Source organism: Gavia stellata, unplaced genomic scaffold (genome assembly GCF_030936135.1).
Source record: "Gavia stellata isolate bGavSte3 unplaced genomic scaffold, bGavSte3.hap2 HAP2_SCAFFOLD_102, whole genome shotgun sequence".
Classification (NCBI taxonomy): domain Eukaryota; kingdom Metazoa; phylum Chordata; class Aves; order Gaviiformes; family Gaviidae; genus Gavia; species Gavia stellata.
The window spans coordinates 75,869-100,843 of NW_026776399.1; the positions used below are offsets into that span (position 1 = coordinate 75,869).

The following is a 24,975-nucleotide window of genomic DNA, read 5'->3' on the forward strand; positions in this document are numbered from 1 at the left end:
GGCAGCCCCATTACCGGCAGCCCCACCTCAGCCTGGTACCGGCCTCCCCACAACAGCATCCCCGCCCTGGGGCTGAGGACGCCCCGCACCAACCTGAGGGTGTACTTGCTCAACTCCATCCAGAGTTTCCACCCACTGGGGCAAAGACTGATGGTGGTGGGGCCGGTGCGCCCACGGCCCAACCCGGAGCCCCAGGCCGGCCCCACTGTGCCCCCCAGGGTCCCCAGTGCCCTGCTGGTGGCCTCGAGACCCAGCGCGGGGTCGGCTGCCTCCAAGGCCCCGGCTGATGGCAAGAAGGAGACGGCACCGGCAGCGGCATCGAGCAGCAAGGCGCGCACCAGGGAGTGTGCCAAAGCCAAGCAGCCGAGCTGGCTGCGCCTGTCACCCACGGGGGGCCAAACCCCATGTGAGGGGCTGCCGCAGCAGCTGCACGTGCCGCCGTGGCTGCCGCGACCTTCTGAAGAGTCTGTGCTACCCCTCGGGCCTTGGGGTCCTCACGGCTGCACCCACCCTGCTGGAGGAGCAGGAGGAGTCGGTGCTCATCACACCTGAGCAGCGGCCCTAGCGCAGCGCATGAAGAAGCTGGCCCAGGAAAAGTGGGAGCGGGCGGCCCTGCAGAAGTCACTGGGCCAGCGGCAGTTTTTTGTGCAGAGGGAGACCAACATGGAGACAGCCAGCGAGTACGGTACCCATAACCCGCCACTCTGGCACCGTCCCCCGTAGCACCCGCATGCAGAGGACATCTGGAGGCAGAGACCTGCACCCACATGCTCCAGCCCCAGCCCTCTCCCAGATCCCACTTTTTGGCTTAATTCATTAAAAGAGTTGGCTCTTTGCTTTGTAGTGCCTCTCTCTGCTGGCGGTCATTTGCACAGCGGGAGGGGGGATGGGGGGGTTAATGCAGCCCCTGCCCACCCCGCGGGTGGCTGAGCTGGGCTGGGAATGGCCACCGAGAGGATGGGTAGATGGAGCATTGCTCCGGGTGGCGGGCACCCGTGGGAGACATCACTCTGATCAGCATCAATGCCAGGAGGACAGAGGCCTCCATCGCTGCCCCAGTACCAGCATCACCGCCCCGGTACTGGCATCACTATCACTGCCCCAGCACCAGCATCACTGCCAGCGAGCTGGATCTGACCCTGGGAAGGAGCTGCGGGAGCCCCGGGGGAGCAGGCAGGGACTGGCTGAGTGCAGAAGACTCAGCTGGCACCTAGCTGGCGAGGGGGCATCACTGCCCGGGGCTAACACGCCGAGATCCCGGAGCTGCCCAGCTCTCTCCAGCCCCTCTACGGCCTTGGCCGGCACTGCTTGGACCTCGTCTGGCAAAATGCCCTGCCCACAGGTGAGCCCCGAGCCCCATTTGCTTGCAGTAAGCACACTGATCTTTCAGGAGGGCTTGATTTCCCCTAAGTGGGGCACTTACACCGCTTCTCATGGCCCCCCTCCCTCCAACAGTGTTGTTTCTTGATGGGTTCTGAGGGGGTACCTGGCCCCCCGTGGGACGTAAGGCAGCCACTGTAGCATTGGCAATTGTTTTGCTCATTACTCTTTCTTTCTGACTATCCCTATTCCGATACACTTGCCAGGCAGCCTCCAACAATTTCTCTAAATCTCTCATATCTGTCCCTTGCACTTTCTGTAACTTTCTCCTGATATCATCCACCGACTGTCCCAAAAGCAGGAATGTCAAATGACCCTTTCCCTCCCGAGAGGTAGGGTCTAAAGGGGTATATTTCTGCATTCCTTCTTTTAATCGGTTCAAAAAATCAGCAGGGGATTCTTTTCTATCTTGTTTAATTTCATACAATTTAGACCACTTCACTGATTTTGGGACAGCATTTCTCATTCCATAAGCAATCCATTCCCTGTACCGCGCTAACAAATTCCGGGCTCCCGTCTGATTAGGGGCCCAACCAGGATTAGTAATCGGAACATGGTTATCCACTGTTCCGGGCAGAGTTCCAGCCAAAACCAGAGCCTGTACCTGGGTTCTAGCCGCTCTCACAACCATCTGCTTCTCTGACTCACTAAACACCGCATCCAACATTGCATCCACATCTTCCCAATCAGGGCCCTGGGTTTTAACAATCAATTCAAAGCCTTTAGCAACCTTTTCGGGGTCATCCCGGTAATCACCTGCAGTAGCTCGCCATCCCTCTAAATCTGCTAAAGCGAAAGGTACTTTAATTCTGACAGGTCCTCCCATTGCCTGTCTTAGTGGAGCCTGTATGATAGGTCCCACTTTACTTTGCATTCTGGTAATGATGGGAGAAAACTTAACATTAATCTCTTCCCTTTCCCTTGCCTCTGATTCTTCACCCCCAACAGTGCCAGCATCTCCTTCTCTATCACCTTCTCCTTCTGGTGGAGGCAAGCAATCCTCTAATCTCTCATTCTGTGAACCAATCTTTAAACATCTTTGCCCAATGCTGCAAGCCGAGCAGCATCTTTTTAGCTTCCTATTTTGCTTCTTGTTCTCTTTTTCTATCGCCAGGACCATAGGGTCCTGGGGTGCTAAATTGATTCCGCATTCTTTTTGCCATTCAGGGTGATTTCGCAAAGTGAAAAACGTATCTGCATAAACCCCTTCATCCCATTTTCCTTCTCGGCGCAGAAATAACATAAGCTGCAACCAAGTGTTGTACCTTAAAGTTCCGTTAAAAGGCCATTTTTCTCCATCATCTAGCTTGTCTAAAGGCCACCACTGGTTACAATATTTAATGAAGGTCTCACGATTTACAGTCCCTCCAGGTGGTCCCCCGATATCTTTCTAAAGTGGTCTAAAATGCAGCCCAAAGGGCTCTTTTTCAACACTCCGCCTTGTTGGTTCCCCATTCTGAATTTATAGGACACAAGGACAGGGGTCGGGGCACGAACACTACACACAACTAACAATTACTATCACAGGTAAAATAACAACCATTAACTCCAACCATTAATTACCAGAGGTCCTTGTCTGCCCCCGCGAGGATCCGCCGGACCGGTGGGTCCCTCCAGAGAATTCTCCGGGGCCGGCCTAGGGAGTCGCCGACTCAGAGGTTCCTGCAGCCGGACAGAGATTGTCCCATCGGGGTCGCCGAAACTGAAACAACAAAGTAACTCAGTAACAACTAGTTGGTTATTAAGCAGGCATCCTTTAATACAGCGCTGGGCAGCACTGGGGATTTGTCCACCACGAGTGCTCCAACGGGTTAGCAAAGCACCTCAGTTCAGATACAGAAACATCATACATATTCATCAGGATTCTAAAAAGGGCGGTCTCATGTGGATGAGTTCCCGGAATTCATTTGCATAGTCCAAGCATGCGCAGTAAAATTAGGGTTAGGGTCTTTTCACCCTCCGGTGGTCGTTCATAGCCTTCCTCACACCGTCTGCTCGTTGAACTTTGGGCTTCCTTTGTCCATACATGGTCATGGAATTGGCCCATCCATCCTTTGGCCTCGGAATGTTACAAAAGGGTCACTTTGAACTAGCTCTTTGGCACTTATCTTGACACAAACGTCCCGAGTCCCTGTCATCAAGGATATACTCAGGAGGCATAATGAGCTACCTCAAGGCCCATTTGATCTTGTCAGGAAGGGAGTCAGACGTCTTGAGACATCCTATTATCAACTCTACTCAGCAAATAACTAAAACTATGCAAGTAAAGCTTTTATGTATGACAGTAGGGTCTCAGCCAGGGACCGTCAGTGATTTAACCCTTCATTCACACTCACTTTGTCAAATGTTTTTCAGCTGCAGTGAGACTCAGTTACTGTGATTTGTATGCTCCTTATCTAACATATTGACAAAAATGCCATATGGCAAGTGGATATTTTCATGAGTTTCGTAGGTTTTATTGAGAATTAAAGATGGTATAGTGTGGTATTACTGGATCTCTGTATTCTGCTCCCCCCATCCAGAGCTGGAGTATCACAATGAAAACAGGGAATATATTTAGGTGTTATCGAAGTGTTTCTCAGCATTTCAAATGGCTACTGCAGTAAATTATTTCTATAGCTTTTCTCCCATCCCCGTAGTAAAATGTGTGCACAGAAATGGATTTCATACTTAATTTTTATTCTTATTTTTCTTTTGATAGGCAATCCTCAGGTAACACACAATTCTAAAGTCTTGGCATGCTCTAAAACAAATATTGCAAGCATGCCTGCCATCTTTTTTTTCTGTTTTAAAATCTTTCTTTGGACCAGGGATTTTCTTGCTGAGAGAACACACTTTTGCATGGGTGTTCTCCTGAGGCTTGGAGGGAATATAATTAAAACTGAGTCTGAGGTTTTATTCTAAAATGTTCTAGTCTTTCATATTCCAGTAAGTAGACTTGTTGAAAAACAGAGGGGGATGTACTGTTTACATTTTGTCTGTTCTTCAAGAATTCAAAGAGATACTTTGCATAATCAAGGAAAACTTGATTATTGGACTTGGAGATTTTTTCCACTTGAAATCTCGATGCAATAAACAATACTACAGAGCAGAGCACAGCAGTCATGAAAATGTAATTATAATGTATTTTGCTTGAAAGAATCAGGTTTATGACATTATTGAGGAGAAATTGCATTTATGGAAACAATGGTTTAAAATATTTAAATCCTTTGAAATACACAAATTTTCTGTTTAAGAATAAAAATACCAGTCTTGATGACATTTTTCTAGGGAAGGAATGGTTCATAATTGCGATTAGAGCAGTTTATCTGGGTAATCTTTCAGGAATCATTCAATACAAAACAGGGATTTTTTGTGTGGGAGGGTAGTTTTTGTCCTTGTAAATACAGTACAGTACAGTTTTAATAGGTCAGTCTTTCATTGTAGCACCCTGTCTGAATGACACTTCTGCTGGGCTGTGCTCTGTCCTGACTAACTTTCCTTTCTTTAGTAACCAAAAGAGGAACCTGACAGCAAACTTCAAAGAATGCTATGTTCTTAGGTGATGAACCTAATCACAGGATGCCCTGGAATGAACGGGCACATCAGCATGGGACACAGCTGATCTGCTTTGGTTTTTTGGGGCATTTGAGAGTGCTGGAGATACTTGATAATACTTACCTGAGGAGAAAGCCGTCCTTATTTTGTTTTAGTAAAACCCTGCTTGCTTTTTAACAAGTGGCAGTGCTGAATGGTATGGAGTATGGTGGTATGTAGTCATCTTTTCAGAGCAGTGTCATGAGCGTGTCTTTGCTTGTGGTGTGGGTGCCTATTGCTCTCCCATCTCTGCTGCTCACGGGAGGAGGAGGGGAGTCGCTTTCAGAGAAGCCTCCCTGCCCTCCTGCTTGTGAAAGTCTTGTAGGGTCTAGTTTAAAGTGCATTGGCTTGCACATTGCTTTCCCTGCTAAGTACCCGCTTGCAGAATTTGCTGCATTCTGGTGTTTGGCAGCCCAGAAATGAGTCGCTCTGCTTTATTTTTCTTCTGTATCGCAGTGTAGTAATGCTGTTCGTCTGTTGCAGCATCTTCTGACGAGCTTGAAGCTAAGGTGAGGAGACTAGAGCAGACTGGTCACCAAGTGGGCTTCTCTGTGATACAGAGTGGGGACCCGTTCTCAGATGTCTTTCAAGCTTGACGGTAAGAAACTCAAGTTGCAAAGCAAGAGTATTGTGGAGGTGAAAAGTTGAACAGAAGCAAAATGTGGTAGAAACCAATGCCGTGGTTAGCTGACACCTAGTCCAGATTTCACAAGCGAGTGTAGCGGTAGCTTGTGTTCACACTGGTGCTCAGTGGCGATGCGGGATGCTTTGACCTGACTGAAACCCATGTGTAGCCTGTTCTCCCTTCTCCTAGCTTTTGTGATGTGCGTATCCTGCCAGTACCAGTACCTGGCACCTCCTGTCTGTCTGTCTGACAGGTCTGCTTGCACCCAGCCACACAAAATGGGGACATTTAGCAGCAGCACCTCAGATTATCCTAGAATAACCTTTGCTTTGAAATGCATTACTTCTTGCTAGAAAGTGGGAAAAGGCCAAGAACAAAATACCTTCCACTTGATGCATTTAATAAAAATTCATCTCTGTTCTTAGATCTGCCTATTCTATCCAAGGCTTATTGCATTCCTGAAGGGCAATCTCCTTGGTTCCTTCCTCTCTGCCTTCCCAAGGTGAATTCATTTGGTAGGGTGGAGGGATTCCCCTTTCTGCTTGGTAAAGTCAGTGTCGTATCTGGTGCTTATGGTAGCATCTTGCATTTGGGAAAAGCAAGCGAGGAACACTTGTTGCCTGGGGGGAGGCCAGTAGCAAGGTTTGTAGTTGTTATGGACCCTTGCAGAGCAATATCGCATCTGAGCCATCCTGAGATAGCTGTCCTGAGTCAATATGCTTTCCCTTTGCTGTATGTGGTTCTCTGTGCTTGAAGCGTAGTCCTGCCGGCAGTTATATTTAAATGGGAATGCTTTTAGGAAATATATTTCTGTAAAAGTACTGATATTTTATAATTCTGTAAATAATGATATCTGTCTGTAGATTTCTATAAAATAGATATAAAGACTCTTCTATTTAGCCCGAAGGGGTATGTCTCTGTATCAGATACTGCCCAAGAGTCTGACCAGTTCACTGAGTTCCTGGGTGCCCTCCACAACAAGGTGAAAGCAAGGTTAGCTGAATGTGCTTCCTTCTTCCTGCCAGGGGAAAGAAAGGTGGGGGGAGGAACTTGAGCTGAACACGGCCAGCTTTCCCCAGGAGGAGCTGTCCTGTGTCTTCTCATGTTCCTGCCAGCCCTGTGCTTTCCAGAACTGTTTTACTTGCCCCATCTGGCCTCAGATGGCTTCAGATGGGAAGACCTAGCCTTGAAACTCTGCCTTCCTTTCTGTTACCTGTTTGCAATGGCTTTAGTGTGGCCTAGGCTTGCCATGCTTTTGTTCTCTAGAAGTGATGGAAGGTAAGGCTGGTTGTCTCCAGCAACTCCCCTGATGTCCTGGGAGCAAGTGTAGTGCTCCGCAAACGCTTTTGTAGAGGTCTTAACATGAGCAGTTGCTGGTGATGAATTGGGAGAATACTGGAGTGACGTGAGAAATCTCTGGGGATTCATAGAATTTGGTAGGTGGGGGGGTGTCCTCCTGATGCCATCTGGTCTGATTTCCTGCTCGGAGCAGGTCCAGTCAGATCATGTTGCTCAGGGCTGTGTCCAGTCCCGTTTGGGGTATCTCCAAGGAGGGAGATCAGCATCATCCCTGGCAACTTGTTCCAGTGCTTGGGCAGCCTCGTGGTGAGCAACTTCCCTTGTCTTGAGTCAGAATCTGCAACTTGTCCATTGCCCCTTGTCCATCCAGTGTGCCCCTCAAGAAGAGTCTGGCTTTGTTTCCTCCAGTGAGGGAGAGAAGTAGGAGAGAGAAGTGGGGCAAACACCCCCCCAAAACACACACCCAACCCCCTGCCCACACACCTCTGCCCCGTGTAGCATCTTCTCTAGCTTTTCCTTTGTCCTTTGCCAGTAAGTTCCCTTGCTGTTGAGCAGTGGCTTGCATTTCCCTTAGCTTCCAGTAGCCTTCCAGAAGTCCTTCCTGTTGTCCTTCATCTCTTCCTAGTTTGCCTCCAGCGGCTTTCCACAGTCCATTCCTGTATGCTTGCGCAATGTCTCTCTGTTCCTCCTGGGTATCCCATCTCTGTCTGTGCCTCATGTGTTCTTCCTTTTTGGTGTTTGAGGTGTCTCAGGAGTTTCCTGTCCGTCAGTGCTGGCCTTCTGCTACTTGTGACCGACTCTGTGTTTTGGCATGGACCCTTCTGGTGCCTGGGGAGGTGGGGGCTGTGGTCCTTGAAGTTCAACCAGTTGCCCTGGGCCCCTTTGCCCTCCAGGCCGGTCTCCTGTTGACTCTTGCCTAGAAGCTCTTCAGGAAGCGGCAGTCTACTCTGCTGAAGTCCAGCATTGTGATCCTGCTGGTTTGCTCACTTCCCTCAGTTTTTTAAATTCTACAGCCGAATGGTGGCCGCAGCCCAGCATGCCCTTAACCTTGGTCAGTTTTTCTGTGTCTGTGGACAGGGAGTCCAGCGGAGGGTGGAGACAGTTGCCCCGTCATTCTGCTTTCACACATGGGGTGTGAGACGATATTGCTCTGTGCTGCTGTCCCCTGGACGCCTCCTCGCTGCCCCCGGCACCGTGCCTGCAGGGTCGGAGAAGGCTGTGGTGGTGTATGTGGTTGCAGGCCTTCCTCACTGGGTTAGCCAGCCTGCTCGCAGAGACTCTCTTGCCCGCTCAGTCGAGGAAGCCGTGTCCCTGGGCCGGCAGTCCTTATTCCTTGTGCTCCTTGAGGAAGGGTCCTGTGGTCATAGGAGCCGAAGCCCTGACTGTGCCACCAGCCCAGTGGTGCTAAGCAGCAGGATGTGTTTGCTCCTACTTGAGCCTTCCTGAGGACAATCCTGCCAGAGCCCCGGGCTCTTCCCCCTGGATGTCATTGGGATGAGGGCCTGATGAGCCTCCTCAGCCTCCCTGGAGCATCGTGGCCCTGAGCACCCAGTGAGCTGCAAGCCCCTGGAAACTTCAGGCCGGGTTGGCAGGAGGGTGCCTCTACCTAGCTGCAAGAGGAGAGCCCTGATAGCTGCCAGCCCCCCGGCAGCCTTGCCTTGCCTCGCCCTTCTGCCTGTGCTCTACAAAGAGGGCATTGCCCGTGTACGGGCAGGAGCGCCCCACCGTCCCCTGCCTCTCTGGGTCTGTTGTGCAGATGAGCAGTGTATGTTCTAAGTACAGAGATACCTCTCTGCTCTATAGACAGCCTGTATTCCACATACAGGCAGAAGAGCCTCATACTTACTACCTGCATGCACCAAGTCTTTGCTCTGCAAAGAGAAAAGCCTCACCTCCCCTGTTTGTGTGCTTCTATAGGCAGAGTGTGCCTGATGTACGGAGACACTCCCCAGATGTCACACACAGGTGGGTGGGAAGGCCCTGCCTCACCTGGCCCGTCTCTGCTCCATCACCAGAATACGTTTTGCATCCCAACAGGAAAGTGGTGTGTAGTGCTCTCCATATGTATTCTCTGTATAGCCATTTTATAGTCTGTATGGTGACAGAAAGCTATTGCCCCACCTTCATATTCTGTTGGTTTCTGTTCTTTATACAGCCAGTTTTCATTGCATAAGCAGACCCAAAAGCCCTGCCTTGGCAATATCTAGTCCATGAGTAGACATGCTTTGCCTGCGTGCAGTCTATCTACAGAAGAAATAGAGTCTGTATCTGGAGAGAAAAGCCTCACCATCTCTTTTCTGATAGGCAAAGTACATCCTGGTATACGCTGCGTACTGAGAAAGCAAGCCTGGCTTTGCCCGTCCATGCGTAGTCTTGAGGAAGACAGTATGTAGTCTGTATAGTGACAGAAAAGCCTCCCCTTGTTGCTGGCATGTCGTGTGCACACAGATGGTCGTTATTAGATGTAGAGGTAGGTGAGGCACTGCCTTTCTATGTACATGTGTTCTATTGAGCCCATATATTCTCTGTGCAGACAGAAAAGCCTCTCATCACCTTGCCTGCCTGTATTCCACATATGCATAGGCTGTATTCAAAGAAAAGACTGACAAGCCTTCCTCTCCTGTCGAATATATTCGATAGAGATAAACCAAATCCTCTCTTCAGCCCTGTGTGTATTTGGTAGTTAGGATCTCTTGTGCATAAAGACAGAAAAGCGTGACTGTATGGGTCTTCTATAGTCTTCTATGGAAAGAGGCTCTCTTCTGGAAGCAGAGAAGACCTGCCTCAGCTCTTTGTATCTACTCTACACAGAGTTAGGACATATTCTATATAACGGCAATACGTGAGCTCTATGCAGAGAGAAAAAACATACCTTGCCTTTCTCTCTGTGTATGTCTGCATGTAAAGTGTGCGTATTCATGTGCATGTGTTCCAAGTCAGGACAGCGTATGCTCCACACACAGAGAAAAATGACCTTCCTCCCTTGACCTTGAAAATGTCTGTGTTCCGTGCAGCGACAGTATCGATTCAACATGAAGACATCGACATTCGTATTCAACATAAAGACATAAAGCGTAGCTTCCCCTTACCTGACTGTTTTGTGTAGTATGTACACAATTAACACATTGTATGTCTATTCTGCATGTTCTATGTGTCTGTTCTGTGTAGAGAGTGCATCTACGGAGAGAAAAACATGGTTGTGCTTCCTGTGTCTGTATACTCTTTTTATGCGTAGATAATCTATCTTCTGAATCAAGAGAGGAAAAAAGCCTCAGCGAGGTGAGGTCAGCTGAGGCTTCTCTTCCTGCAGGCAGAGAATATAGTGTCTGTGGGTGTTCTGTATAGACCGTGCATGGGGGGGTGTGTATCTGAGTTTGCAAAAGACATATATTTATGTGTATCTCTATGCGTCTATGCGTATGATTCTGTTTATACTTGCTGCATGTTTCCTGTGTATATTCTGTGCCTATAAAGGTACCGAGATGGTGTCATACCTGTGTGTATTTTATATCCAGACAGAAGTTCCCTCGCTTGGGCAATGCAGGACTTGTTCTGTATGTAGACTATACGCAACCTACAGATATTGTAACTAAAATGAAGAAAGCTTCAGCTAAGCAAGGTGAGGCTTTTTTGCTTCAGTGCAAAATACACACTTTCTTGTTTATGCCCTGTTCACAGGTGCAAAAACCTCAGCCAGACTCTTCTGAGTGTAGGCAGTAAACATAGTGTCTAGTTCTATTCAAGCTGTAGATGGAAAGCAGGGACATAGTCGAAACCCTTTTGTCAGTCTGCCAAGTCTCTGCTGTCTGAATGTCTTCTACCTTCAGCCTGGGGAGCTCGGCTGAGCCTTCTGTGTTGCCACAGACGTGGACTTTGTGCTGCTTGTGTATCTCTTAGGTAGCGGGTGAGGGCGAGGTGAGAGTGACCAGAGGAGCAGGGAGGTGGCTCCCAGGTGAAACAGGAGCTCTCCATGTGGTCATTTAAAGGGGCCAAGGGGAATGTTTTGGGGGCCACCTTTTATCTCGGCCAGAAGGGGCCTTCTGTGAGTTGCAGGTTTCTTCAAAGGCAGAGAAGTGGATTGCACCCCTGCGCCAGTGCCACCTGTGAAGGTTGAAAGCTCACTAGGAAGCATTAAGAGCGGTGGGCCGCAGAGCTGACTAATCCCTGTGCAATAAACAGGAGGGGTCTGGGAAGAGGTGCGGCATTTGTGTCCTCATCAGGTGTAGTCCGACTCTGCGCAGGCAGCCTTTCCGTTGTGGGAATGTGCAGTGTGGCTTTTTGGCACAGCAAAACGAGGGAGAAATGAGGACTTTCCCAGGAAGCCCTAGGAGATGAAGAATTGGGATGCATTCAAGGACTTTCCCAGGAGTTGCTAGGAATGACTGTCTCTAGGAGACTGCAGGAACGTTGTACAGCTGTTGGCTAGGAATTTCCAAATGGGAATAAAAATACCTGTTCCACTGCTGTTTTCTAAGATTGCCCACAGTCTGGGATTGCCCACACTAGTTTTGAAGCGTGTGAGGAGCACATCACCATATGGCTCTGGAGGAGGGCTTCACCACCTGGTTGTTTTTCTTGCAGTCCTGCGCTGTTTGGTTTTTTGGGAGCTGTCCAGCCTGGGACTTTCTGGGAATGTAGTGGTTCAATGAATCCTCCAAACACCATGAGCAAACGTGGCAAGCAAAAAGAGAAGTCCCAGACTGCCACTTCCAAGAGACTCTTTTCCACCCCCTTGCTGGTCTTCTCTTTGTGCCCGTGCAGCTGTCTTCTGCAGATGTCTTCTCAGCAAACAGAACCCATGAAGCAACCAGCTCAAAACCAACCCACCAAACCGAGGCTTATTTTTGGAAGCCTCATTTTGTTAGCCTGCCTAGTCAAGCTCTTCAGGTCCTCCTCCTCCTCCTCAAAACCAGATGGCCCAAGGACTATTTCATCCAGTCCTGAAAGTGACAGAGAGAATCTGAATCCTTTTTTCTGAAAGGTAGGTCAGAACTTTTATACAGTATTTTTAGGCTATAGGAGTAGATTTGTTGCCCCCTTCCCTGCAGATCATGCCACTTTTCTGACTTGCACAATTATAGCTGCTCTGTTTCTTGTAGTGAGATAGTCAATCTGTCATTTAGTCAGAGAAAAGACGCAGGTCAGTCAGGCATGCTCCATCTGAAGTGAATGCACGTAGGACTCCATCTGCTTAGTTTGATGGTGTTGATTAATTCTTTCCTTTGCAAATTCTCCAGAGCCTTGCATACTACTGATGTCAAACCCATTAGGCTATAGCTGTGCAGCTGCCTGACTCCAGTTCTTTGGGGAAATGTTTTCTGTAGCTCACTAACAAATCTGCAAAGTCAGAGGTAGAAGATGTCGGAAGTTCTTGCTCTGAGATAGGACTTCAGTTGCATGGGCGAGTTCTTTCTGAATTCTGAAACAAGTTCCCTGACTGCTTTGATCCAGCCTGCTGAACTCAGTCCTTGCTTCCTTGTCCCACATGTACATTCCTGCTCAAGATCATTCTTTTTGTTTAAAAAGGAGACAAAGGATTTGTTTGAAGATCATCTACATACAACTCAAAACTGGGAATCTCCCTGCCTGCCTCCTGACCTCTTTCCTCCTGTCCTTTCTTTTTTTCTTGGTGAGGCTGAAGACTGCTCTAGTTTGATTTCTCTTAGGACCTTCCCCTGGCTGTTTGTGGTTCTATCGCTTGTCATTCTATTCCTGCAGTTCTTCTCCCTGTGACACGGCTAACTCGTCCCCATTCCCAACTGCCTTCCTCTCCACCCGCTGGAGTTGCTTAAAGAAGACTTTGGTTCGGAGATCTTCTCCCCAAAACCTGAACCAGGTGAGGGTAAAAATGCGTCTGCCAGACGGCCAGTTGCTGCTTCCAGAATTGCCCCCGGTATCTTTTGTTTTGTTCTCTGCTCCCTTTGCACACGGGACTGTGGCCTCTCCCCGTTTGTCTTTCTGTTGCTGAATTTGACTAGAAATCATCTGGTAGCACTGAGCAGAGCTTTTCCGTGGCCAGTGTGTGCCGACCTTCCAGAGCACTTCAGCTCCAGTCATAAATACCAGTCTGGCCAGCGTGGGCCTGTATGTCAGGGGAAGGATCCATACAGGAGATGTCTCTGGATCTGGCAGCCTTACATACTGCTGGACTCTGCCTCTCTTGAAAACGGCGATTGCCTGAGCCGTTGGGCAGCTCCTTCAGGCTCTGTAGGGGAAGAGGGCGAGCAGCAAGGTCGTGTTCTCGAGGATCTCGGCTTGAGAATGCCGTTTATGGAAGAGCCTCCTCCTAGACCTTGTCTCTTACAAACGGCTTGCTTAAGCAACCCTCTGTGGTGCAGGCTGCCTGGAGACCTTGGGAAGGACCCATTGCTCGTGACCAGCTGTTTCTCCATCCCTGTGCTTGGCGTATGGAAGCTGCTCTCAGCGCTGATGCTGGGAGGTCTGAGGCCTTCTGTAAAAGCTCTGAGTTATCTGCTGGCTCTGTTTTTTTCAGGCTGTGCGTTAAGTACAGATTTGTTGAGCCTCAAGTGGGGCTCTTGTTCTTTTCCAGACTTTTGCTCTGACACCATCATGTGCGGAGGACTGGGATTTTTCAGAAGCATCATGTTTCTCTTTGGGCTTCCTGGGGAGGGGTTGCAGTTGTGCAAGTCATGTTGGGGAGCTCAGTCTTCCTTTGGGATGCTCTCTGTGGGACTGGAGGACAACTTATTTGAGCTGCCTGTATTTCTGGAAGGCTTACCCACATTTGCCTTCCATCAGAAATACTGCTTAGTGGCACTTGGTTTTAATTAATAAAAAAAAAGTGCGGGGAGGGAGGGGTGTGTGAATAGCAGAGTGCGAGTGTACAGTGAATGATCTTCTCCTGCTTAGAGTAAATGGTTTTATCATTAAAAATATCCCTTCAGTGTTACAAAAAGCCTGTATTTTTGTTCCTAAATACTAGGATCAGAAGTTCATAGAAACATCTTCTGTGTCTGGTTTAAATGAGTTAAAGCTATTGTCGTGTCAGGTTGAGGGTTTCTAAAGTTATTTTTTCCTCTTTCAGAGGGAGATGAACACGCACATCTCGCCCTCCAGGAGCGAGGACGCCATGTCCGGGTTCAAGCCCGTGCTATCCTCAAAGCTTGCGTCCTGGAGTTGGGCATGGAGGGGCGTCACCCTGGGAAGGTGTGGTGTGCTGTAGCAGTTGGAGCTGTGAGGTCTGGAAGGCACCAGCGCTGTGAAGTCTGGTGGGTGGTGGGGGGTGGATGCGGCTGTTGGGGGGTCCGTCATTTGCATAGCCCCGCCCTCCCCCGCACGCTTCGGAACGTTTGGGTTCCGGTGGCAGTTTGTGAGTGGTCCCTCCCAGGTGGCTCAACGGACCCGGCACAGCCAGTGGATCCCGCTGGAGCTCCTCTCTCTGGCATAAACCCCTCCGTGTTTGTGATTTAGAAGAGGTGACATTTGAATCTACAGGTCTCAGATGACGTTCAGGAGCTGTGGGCTGTGGATGTGGACTGTCTCTCTTTCCACTTCCTAAGTGGAAGAGCTTTAAGAGGTGAATCTGCCATTTCCCTTCTTCTGGGGGTTACGGGAGCTGTTGGGAGGTGAGGGAGATGTAAATTCACGGTCTTGAGCCAAATTGGATAGAGCAGAGATGGACTGTCATTTGTCTGACCTCAGTTGCGTATCTGTAATGTAGCTGTAATCGTTTCCACTGGCACAAGTGGACTGAGGTCCTATTTTGTTTTAAAGGAGATATAACAAATAAAATCAGTGAGTCTAGTGTGCGGTCTTTCTGCCCAAATATGTAAGCATTTACTTTAGGATAAGGTAAGCAGTGCCTTGAGCTCACTGGTTCTACTGACTAACTCTCTGTTGTCTAAAAATGGGACCGAGGTTGGCTCAGACGCGGGTGTCTACGTTAGAGACATTCGTGTTTAGTCAGATGAATCCCACCCCAGTCTCCTGTGGTCCTCATCAGGTCTCTGACAGCTCTGCTGTTAGCCCTTATGGAAGCCAAGTACAGTCTTTGTCTCTTTTATCTCTCCTTTTTTGTTTGTTTAGGGTTTTTGGGGTTTTATTGTTTAACAGAAAGGAAAGTCAGTCTTGGACATTCAGCTGCAGAAGAAAATTTGTGTTTCAAGATCACGCTTGGCTCTTTCAAGTAGGTCTAATTAGATGCCTTTTCCTCTTCCATTGATCCCTAATAAGCTTAGGCACTCTCTGTTTTTTTGTCCTGTTTCTGAGGACCGCTGCCCAAGGCGCCTAGCATTGCACAGGGAAATTTCTGTATCTCATTTCGCACCATGAGCTTTGTTAGTCAGCGGGCATGAAGTATTTTTAGAACATAAGCAACCTAAATTGCACTGAAGTGGAAAAGGAGCTCTGTAACATCCGAGAGAGAATTCTGGAATGTAATCGGAATATAAGTATTTTGAGCAAAAGATGCTTTAAGAGTTAGATAAAATTATTAGCATAGCATTATTTTTTTTAGTTTGGATTTTTATATATATTTGATTTAAAGTTTGAATTTAAACAAATTTAGTTGAATTGATGTGAAAAACATGTTCAAATAGCCAAGCATTTCTTTCAAAGGAGAATAAGCAAATTAGCACCTACAAAGAGTTTTGGCTTTGAAGTGTTTTGTATGTTTGAACGCAAATCTACAAGTTTCTGTTGAATTCAAGTGGCGTAGAAAAGTGATCTTTTAATTCTGTGTCGCAAATTTTATGAGCCACCCCCTTCTAAAAATTGATGGTTGCTGTTGCTTAGTGGAGATGTAGACAATTAGTGGTTGGGCTGTGGCCTCTCAAGGCATGTATCTCCTTTTGTTCAGAAGACTCTCAGGCTGCAGGAAGCACCCAGACGTCACAGCAAAAATGGAGAATGCAAAAAAGAAGTCAGCAAGTTACAAAGGAGGAATGGGCAAGTAAAAGGCAAAAGCCTGAATCCCATCTGTCCTAAACAATGAACTGCTCAGCCCTGGGCTGGCGGCACAGGCCACCTGCAATTCAGGGTGTCGGGCACAAATCTTCCGCAGTTAGGTACTTATCTCCTTCCTCACAGAAAAAAAAAAAAAATAAAAGGAGATGCCTGTTACTTAGTTCAGTAAAGGGAAAAGAAACTTCTATTTAGATGTGTTTGCCTCTTGGAGGATGGACTTGAGGACAGAGGAGAAGGGTGCCCTAACAGCAGGCTGCTTGGCAGGCTGAGGGGATGTGGGGAGTCTGCTCCAGGGAAGCTGTTCCACTTCATATCATTCAGTAACGGTTTTATTGAGGGTTTGAAGCCGAGTTCCCAGCAGGCACACCATAACTCCTTTCTCTCTCTCTCTCTCTGGCCCACTGATTGTCTCGATACCGCTCCAGATGTACAGAAAGTGGGATGCCCACCGTTAAAGGGAGGTTCTCGCCTCAGGATGCCTGCCACCTCGAGCTTAGCCTCACGCTTGGTCCATGAGAAAGCCACGGCTCCGACTGCAAAGCTGAGTGAGTAGGGGATGCAGAGATGGGACTTTTGCAGGGAGCGCCTGAGCCGCCGGGCTGCTGGACAGGGTGAGACCCATGCCAGCCAATTCATCTTTTAGCTCCACATGCCTTTTGGTAGAGATGCAGGTCTCGTGGGGATTGTGGGGACGTGCTCCTGCATCTGGAAAAGATGGCTGAGTTCTGGCATAAGAAGGGCCCTGGGGTTTTGAGGTCAGAGTTGAGGCAGGTATGGAAGATGGCAATAGCTGTGATCTTTAGTCAAAAAAATTCCTTTTTGTATATTCAAGCAGTCTGGAAGATGAGTCAAAAAAGAGAAGCCGATGCTACACACACTGCGCACTCTTAAGTATTTGTTTTAAAATAGGCGTGAGGTCAAGCTAGAACATGCTTTGCAATTTGGGTATTTACTGCAGCAAATTTTCTGCTCTTTCTGACTGTTTTCTGTGACTTTTAGCCCATTTCACCTCCACAGAAAGAAATACTGTGCATATGAAAGAGGCCGTTATGAATCTTCCCTTGGGAGACATTTTTTTTGTGCTCTGCTTTTAAATTACAATCTTTATTATTTATGCCAATGTTTAAAATAGCTTTCTGATTCCCTGGTTAAAGTATTTTGAACCTACTCCAGCTACATTTTACTATGCACAACTCCCACCAACCATCAGATTTTATTTCAAGTCATTTTTCATGAAATAACACGCATCGCAGCCAGAATCCTGTGTTGCTGTTACCTGGTTTTCTTTACAGTTTTCCAGCTGTGTTCCTCTTCCCTATGACAAACAGTGTTGCCAGTATTTCTTTTTACCTTAGAACACACAAGTTCCCATCATCTCCCTTCCTAAACAGTGCCCTGTAATCGTGTTACCATTTTTGTTGACCTTTTTTGGGATTCCTGCAGGTTATTAATGCCTTTTTAATGAGAATCCTGGGATTGGAACCGTTTTCTGAACAATGTTTACTCAAGAATTGGTAGATTATTCCGTGTTCTATTTTCCTTTACATCCCCTATTTCTTTTTTTTGTCTGATACCTTGTTATGTTCAAAGTGGAACTATGGGACTAACTGATTCGGGGCTTTGCTGCCAAATCAATACATTAAAGAAAACCTGTGTTTCAGACTGAACAAAGACGATATTCAATCTAAAATATATAGGATGTTTGTGGAGATTTTTTAATGTTTTCACCCCTTTTTAAAAGAAGAAAGAAATTTGACAGTTTTCAAAATTAAACTGTCATTTCAGACAGAAAGAAAATTCTGGTTTTCCATTTTCTGGCCATGTTTGACTTCAAATCATAAATAGTTTCAGTGTTCGCTGAACTTTGGTTTTTGGTGACCAAATTACTTCCCTAAAACTATTTGTTTCCCTCAGAGTGATTCCTTTTAATACTTTTTGAGCAGTGTTGAGTAGATATGTCTGTATGTTCCTTCTGTTTATGTATCTCTATTTATGTGTAGGCATAGAAAGCAAAGGGAATGTCTTTATCTTAGTCATGCACACCTCACTTGATTCCACAGTGGTATAAGGCCATGGGGTAAGTGGTGGTTACTGGGCTCAAAAGTGGAAGCTCGACCATAAAGACCTAAGCAGGTCTTTGCAGAGAGATAGTGGTGGCATTTTGAACATTTGGCCCCTTTAAACAGTGGGATTTTACTTGCGTTTATGTACCTAGATACCTAAATCCTGGGGAGGTTGTGTTTTAGATGCCTTCACTCTATGTTTGGTTCTCATTTGACATCACAATTGTGTGTTCCGAATCACTGGGCTTCTGAAGGAGCCACGTGAGCAGCCTCATTCACGTGCTGATGGCTGTGAGAAAGCGAACAGGTTGTCACAACAAATGTTCCTAGCTACATCCTAAAATGACTTCTGTAGCGTGAGGGTTTTGTGTTCAAATGTTTTTTTCTGCTCTTGTTGAAGTGCCGGTTCTGAAGACATGTTGAAAATCTGGAACAAGCCCAGCGCTTGTCCTCAGGGATGTTTGAAAATTCATGCGACTTCTAAAATTCACTCAGGACGGACAAAGGAAGGATGCTTGTGATTCATTGTTATTTTGAAAACAGACTTTGAGTTATCATCACGTTTTTACTCTTCCCTTTTCCTTGCCAGGGAGTGAAGCTGATTTCAGGTCTTCAGGCAGCATGGGCGGTATTTCAGCGCCTGAAGTCCATGTGTCTGCTGCTGGAAGCAAAAGATCTTCTTTTTCTCTCAAGTAAGCAAAGCAATCTTTCGTGAATAGTGCAAGCGTCACTAGTGCAGATGTAGACTACTCTGTAAGGTCTTGCAGCTAATACAGACAATATCAGTATTGTGAGTTTTAAAACAATTTGGGTAACGGGCAGTACTTATGTTGATGAGAACTGTGATACGAGAAAGAAGAAGAAAAAAATACAAATGCTGTGTTTGGAGACCAAAACCAAAGAGTTCAAACAGACAGGACTGCTTTCCTGCCCTTTGTGGAAGAGCTGGCAGGCAGGCTGGGACCGGCAGTGGGATAGCCCTGTGCTTAAGGCACACACGTCTCCAAGGTCGCAGCGTGCCCCAGTGTACAGAGGTCGGCAGAATGATGCTTAATGAGCAGTTTCCTATCTGCGTCGTGAGACTGTTGGAAAAATAAATGTTACTGAAGTGCTCTCTAGGTTAAATCTAACAAGTAAAGGTACTGGCTGGGGGAAAAAGCAATACCAAGTATAATATGAAGCCCTAAAATCACCTTACTTGCAGTAAGATGATGTATCGTTTCATAGATTATTGTGCGTTTAAATGTAACTTTACATTAGAGCATGCTGACCTACTTAATTGGACAGAAGCCCTCTGTGAGAATGCTCCTTCCAATGCATGGCTGTGTTATGCACAGTCTGGGCAAATTCTGCCTCACACAAGAGTTGATGCTGTACTGTACCGAGTGGAAAGAGATGTCTCCTTTGCAATATGTTCTCTTTTAACTGTTTGGCTTAAGTCGCTGTGAAACGTTTCCATGTTGTCACAAGCCACAGTCCTGCACTTCATTGTGAAATGGTTATAAAATGAGTGAAATGGTTATAAAATGACCCAAACGGCAGCAGTGCGATGAAGGTCTGCAGCAGCCACTCAGCCACCTGTTCCTTATAAACTGTTCCATTTTCGGAGAAGGGAGGAAACCAAGTCAGACGATTTTGAGAAGAGAGCTTGCTTCATAATTCTGTGGTATTTAATTTTTTATGTTTAAGCTTTCTCTTTTGCTGGCTAGATTTGTCTTTTTCCGTATTTTTTTGAAACCAGCCCTTCCGTTACAGTTTAGAAGAACAACTGGCATGAGAGGATGAAGTTAGCAGCGTAGAGGTGCAGAAGGCAAAGCAAGTGAGCAAGTGAGGAATGCCCCTCGAGAAGCTGTCCTCAGAGCACCCCAGCCCTTTGGCAGCTGTCGGGCAATGCAGATACCAATTGCTGTCAAGTACAAAGCTGACAGTCCGATTATTTAGTAAAGAGTGGGAAAAGAAAGGTAGATATGTATGAGGGAAACTGGAAGGAAGAAAGAAAAGGCTGTGCTTTTTTAATACTCTTTCAGACTGCTCACAGTGGGTTTTGAACTATATCTAAGCAAGTGAATAGCTGACAATGGCAGCTGAAGCAGCCGGTATGCCAAAGGCAGGAAAGAACAGTGGCTCAACCAAAATCTGTTTTCACTGCACGCTGTGATCCTTCAGGCTGCTTGCTGAGGAGCTTGAAAGCAGTCTTACAGCAGACCTCCGTGGACAGGCATCTCTATGCAGACTTGGCTGGGAAAGGCTGAAGCGTGGTTCTTCTGGCACTAGTCCAGGCTGCAGTTCTCTCATTACTTAATGGAGTCAGAGGTTCAGGGAATGTGGATGATCTGATGGAATCACTGGGAATTGTGCTGTCCACTGAGAAATGTGAAAATGGCCGAGGTTTTCCTAGATCACGTAATTCAGACTGAGTGCCCCACAGTCAGTGAAAGAACGTGCAGTGGCTGTTGACTTTGGGACTGACTTTCTTCACAGCCACTCACAGTTTCCTGTCTGTTTTAGTGTTTAGACAACTTTGTGTGTAAAATAAGACACATAATGGGTTGCGTGATGAGGATAATCCAATATGCCTTAACCGTGTTGCTTCCCCTGCAGCCGTGGCCCTTATGGTCGGAATGATGGATCCTTATCCTACAAGTTCTTAGCCAGCCCACCTGCTTCCTGTGAAAAGGACCCTTTGTCAAGACTGGGCAAAAGCCAGATGTGTCCTGCTAACGTCCGCCAGAATCACGGGGCTTCTTCAGCCAGCAGGAGCAAGTCAGGCTCATGCAAAGGAAGCGACAGCAGCTCAGTGATGAGGCAAGTCTTTATTTCAGCATGCCAGTGTTCAGCGCACTGACTTACCGTCTCTGCACGGTAATGTGGCATTGGCCGTCTCGGTTGCCGTGCAGGTCAACTTGCTCCTCAGCATAGGTGTGACTCCTCATATTGGTGGCTCGCCAGTCAACAGGGTGCTCCATCCCCTGTAAAAGCTTTATTGTTTCAGCACTGTAAAATTCAAGGTTACTTTTAGTCAAAGCCCTTTGTAGTTGGTTGTCACTCCAAGGCAAGCTCCTTCATGTGGTTTCATGGCATCAATTCCCATGTGGATTTACTGGTTCTTTTGTATAAGGGTCCTTTCACTTTGGAGAGTCTTGGCTGGGGTAGTATAGAAAATATGATCCACTCAGGTGAAAATTCACCCTGCCCAGCCTTAGGCACCTCTCTGTGCAGTTTCCTGTACAGGAAAGAAAACAGATACCTGTCAGAGCATGCAACCCGTATTGCAGAGAAGAAATTGCCACCACACTGCTGCTGTTTCCCTCTCTCTCTCTTAACAGCCAAGCATTATCAGATGCGCACCTAAAGCTAGACAGGATGAATCTAGGTTTCAGGGTGCTCAGCTTCCTACCTGACATGTGGAGCTGAACGCAGTCCCTACACTACCTCACCTGACCGTGTCTGCAGCTGGGTGCCTTTGCCGGTGGCCCGGCTGCTTGCCCTTGGGCACACCACACCTGTTTAGGGTGAGGGGTTGGCTGGGTGTTTTAAAGTTAAATGTCTCCCTACACTGAAAACAAGTACAATAAATAGCAGATTTTGCACTATAGCCACAAATCAGCCATTTCCTCAAGTACTTTGATTTGCCAGAGGGAGTCACTAGTGCGGACACTGAGGAGCCCCAAATGAGTCAAGCTTTGTATCAGTCTATGGGATGTTTTTCTTTTTGCCAGGACTGAAGAACTGTAGGAGTGATGTTATGTGATGTTTGTTTGTTTTTTTTTCTTGTCACCATTTCTTGTGGTGACAATCACAGCGTGAAGCCAGAAAATCCAGAGCAGTATTTAACTCCTCTGCAGCAGAAGGAACTTACAGTACGGCATTTGAAAACAAAGCTGAAGGAATCTGAGAGCAGACTTAAAGAAAGGTATATTTCACTTCAGAAATCAGAGTCAGAAAGATCTATGCAGGAGCATTTAGGGGTGGGAGTCCTGAATGTTTTTACTCATTTCTTGGCCACATAAAGTCTTCATTAAGAAATTTGAAATGTGATCAATCTGATTTGGTTGGTTTCAGATATTTCAGGTTTCATAGCGTGCTCCGTGAATACGTACCATGCAGTTTAGTTATGAATATGGCTGTCTCTTTTTCCCTTTTTTGAACTTCCCTAGCAGAATATTTTTAAAGGGTCATTTTTTACCAGTCTGATTTAGCATTGAGACCTTTTCTACATAAACCAGTTTCTACCTGCAAGCATGTCTTAGCTTAGTCTCCTGTTCTGCCTTACTCAGTGAAATATGACTACAGCTGTCCCCCTTCTCCCCTAATGAAAGAAAAGCTCTTACACAAACCAGTGTGCCCGCTTGTGGTTTTGTCGCTTAGATACTGAATTTTTCGCAAGAGCTCTTTGTATGGATGCTGAGCAAAGAAGCGACAACGTGCATTCCACAGCAACAGACGTCATCTCTGTCATCTCCTTTACTAAAGCTGCACTCTGAGAGCTGGCTCTCCAGCACACACAGCCCAGGCGGACACAAAGGGGTGTTTGAGTGGAGCCCCAAGGCAGAGTCCCAGGGACCCCTTGGACCAGCTCGGGATAGCCCGACCTCTGCATCTGGGAGGGCTGGATCTCAGTAAGGGCCCCCTCTCCCCACTTGCTTGCAAGTCAAGGCAGCAGCCTCTGGCTCCACGCTGGGCTGGGTGGGTGCAAAGCAAGCCAGGTGCCTGCAGCCCCGAGCCCTCCTGCTGTCTGAGGCCGGTGTTGGCTCTGGCTGTACGTGACGAGCTGCTGGCAGGCACGGGGGACGCATCCAGGCAGCAGTTCCTCATTTCACAGAATCACAGAATCATTAAGGTTGGAAATGACCTGTAAGATCATCAAGTCCAACCATCAACCCCACACCACCATGCCCACTAAACCGTGTCCCACAATGCCACATCCACACATTCCTTGAACACCTCCGGCGATGGTGACTCCACCACCTCCCTGGGCAGCCTGTTCCAATGCTTCACCACTTTCTCAGTATAGAAGTTTTTCCCAATATCCAACCTGAACCTCCCCTGGCGCAACTTGAGGCTGTTTCCTCTTGTCCTATCACTTGTCACTTGGGAGAAGAGACCAACACCCACCTCACCACAACCCCCTTTCAGGTAGCTGTAGAGAGCGATGAGGTCTCCCCTCAGCCTCCTCCAGACTGAACAACCCCAGCTCCCTCAGCCGCTCTTCATCAGGCTTGTGCTCCAGACCCCTCACCAGATTCCTTGCCCTTCCTTCTCTGGACACGCTCCAGCACCTCAATATCTTTCTTGTAGTGAGGGGCCCAAAACTGAACACAGCGTTCGAGGTGCGGCCTCACCAGCGCCGAGTACAGGGGCACGATCACCTCCCTACTCCTGCTGGCCACACTGTTTCTGATACAGGCCAGGATGGCGTTGGCCGCCTTGGCCACCTGGGCACACTGCTGGCTCATCTTCAGCCGGCTGTCGATCAACAGCCCCAGGTCCTTTTCTGCCGGGCAGCTTTCCAGCCTCCAGCTTTCCATTTCCTCCAGAGTGAGGCAGTAGGTGAGATGTTAAGCGCTGCACTGGTTGGACCTTACCTAGAGCCAGCACTTGCACCTCAGAATGTCCAGGGTCAGAGCACAGCCCACAAGGCTGCTGGCTGTGTGGCGAGGTCGGTGACTCTAGTTAGCAATCAGCTGGCGTGTCTGGGCAGCCGACTGACATCTCTGCCAGCTCCGTCGAAGGCAGCAGCAAGTGCTGCATGGAAAAACTTGCTTCTTTCTTGGAGCATCTCTGCAGCATAGCCATCCCAGTGCAGTGGAGCCTCACGTTGACTCTTTAACTGACCGGTCAGCAGAAGCGTTATAACTTTTTTATTTTGCTACAGGGAAGTGGAAATAGAAGAACTCAAAGCTCAGCTGGGACGGATGAAGGAAGACTGGGTTGAGGAAGAGTGTCATCGTGTGGAGGCAGAGCTGGCCGCCTTGGAAGCAAGAAGGGAAGTTAAACAACTCAAGCAGGTTATTGAAAGCATGAAAACCAGCTTGGCTGAGAAAGACAAAAAAATGCAGCAATACTTCATAGCCATTAGCATTGAAAACAAGCAACTGGAGTCTTTGCTGCAGAGCATGGAGATGGCTCAGAGCAGCTCTGTGAGAGATGAGCAGTGCCTGGAGCACAGGTGTGACTCAGAGGGGAAGCCGTTGGTGTTGTGTGCCACAATGCCAGACAGCCTCACCACAGAGGACCAAGCTCTGGAGGAGGTGGCAGATAGTGGGCTGCTTCTTAATGAGGGCACAGCTAACGGGACTGATTCCTGTGAAGACAGTTTGACCACCATAACCTCTGAGTTGAGTGATCCAGCTCCCTCCAGTTCTGCTGTGACTCAAGAGATGCTTGAAAGTGTTCTGGATGAGAAAGTAACTTCTTTCCAGGAGGAGGAGAAAGTCAGCAATGTGATGGTGGAACAGGCCATCCAGACTGACATGGTGCCATCTAGCCTAGATGTGGAGAAGCTCATTCAAAACATCTTCAGAGCTGAAGACGCCTGTCCTCTAAGCCCACTGTCTTCACTGAAGGAACTGGGTGAATTTTCTCCTGGAAGGTTCAGTGACTCTGGTATCGTAGTGGACTTAACTCCAAGTCATCTAAACGCTGCCATCCTTTTGTCTCCTGTGGAGTCTCCCTGCAGGAAGGTGGAGCACGGAGTTAATGAAAACCATTTTGTGAAAGAACGTGATTTTACAGAACCTCATGATGATGAAGCCTTTGGGTATGTCAAGACAGGAAAAAAGAAGAGATACTGTAGCAGCCCCTGTTGTACCAACTATCCTGTGGGCTTTCCGTACTCGGAGAGGAGGAACAGATCCCGTTTACAGTATTGGAGCATTGTTTTGTGTTTGCGGCCTGGTGGCCCTGCACTCTTTACACCATATACCCTTCAAGATGAGAACCTGAAGTCCACTCCATCCCTGGGCACCGGCTGGCTGAGGCAGAGAGAAAGAGGGATGAGAGAGATCGTAAAAAGTTATTGTCTATTCTGGTAGTCCACCATTTTGCTCCTGACTATTTGATTGGCACTATAAATTGTTTCGAAAACATGGTTCTTGTTTCAAAATG

At 47.7% G+C, this 24,975-nt stretch overlaps 1 protein-coding gene across 1 annotated transcript; it reads left to right on the forward strand.

The window, feature by feature from the left end:
• The first annotated feature begins 573 nt into the window (after positions 1-573).
• On the forward strand, positions 574-24,975 carry LOC132320939 (syntabulin-like). The gene is given in 9 exon segments (XM_059834582.1): positions 574-685; positions 13,926-14,047; positions 15,699-15,798; positions 16,231-16,350; positions 18,458-18,560; positions 20,470-20,733; positions 21,647-21,781; positions 23,744-24,658; positions 24,660-24,975. Coding segments are annotated over 9 exon segments (2,025 nt in total). The 3' UTR covers positions 24,814-24,975.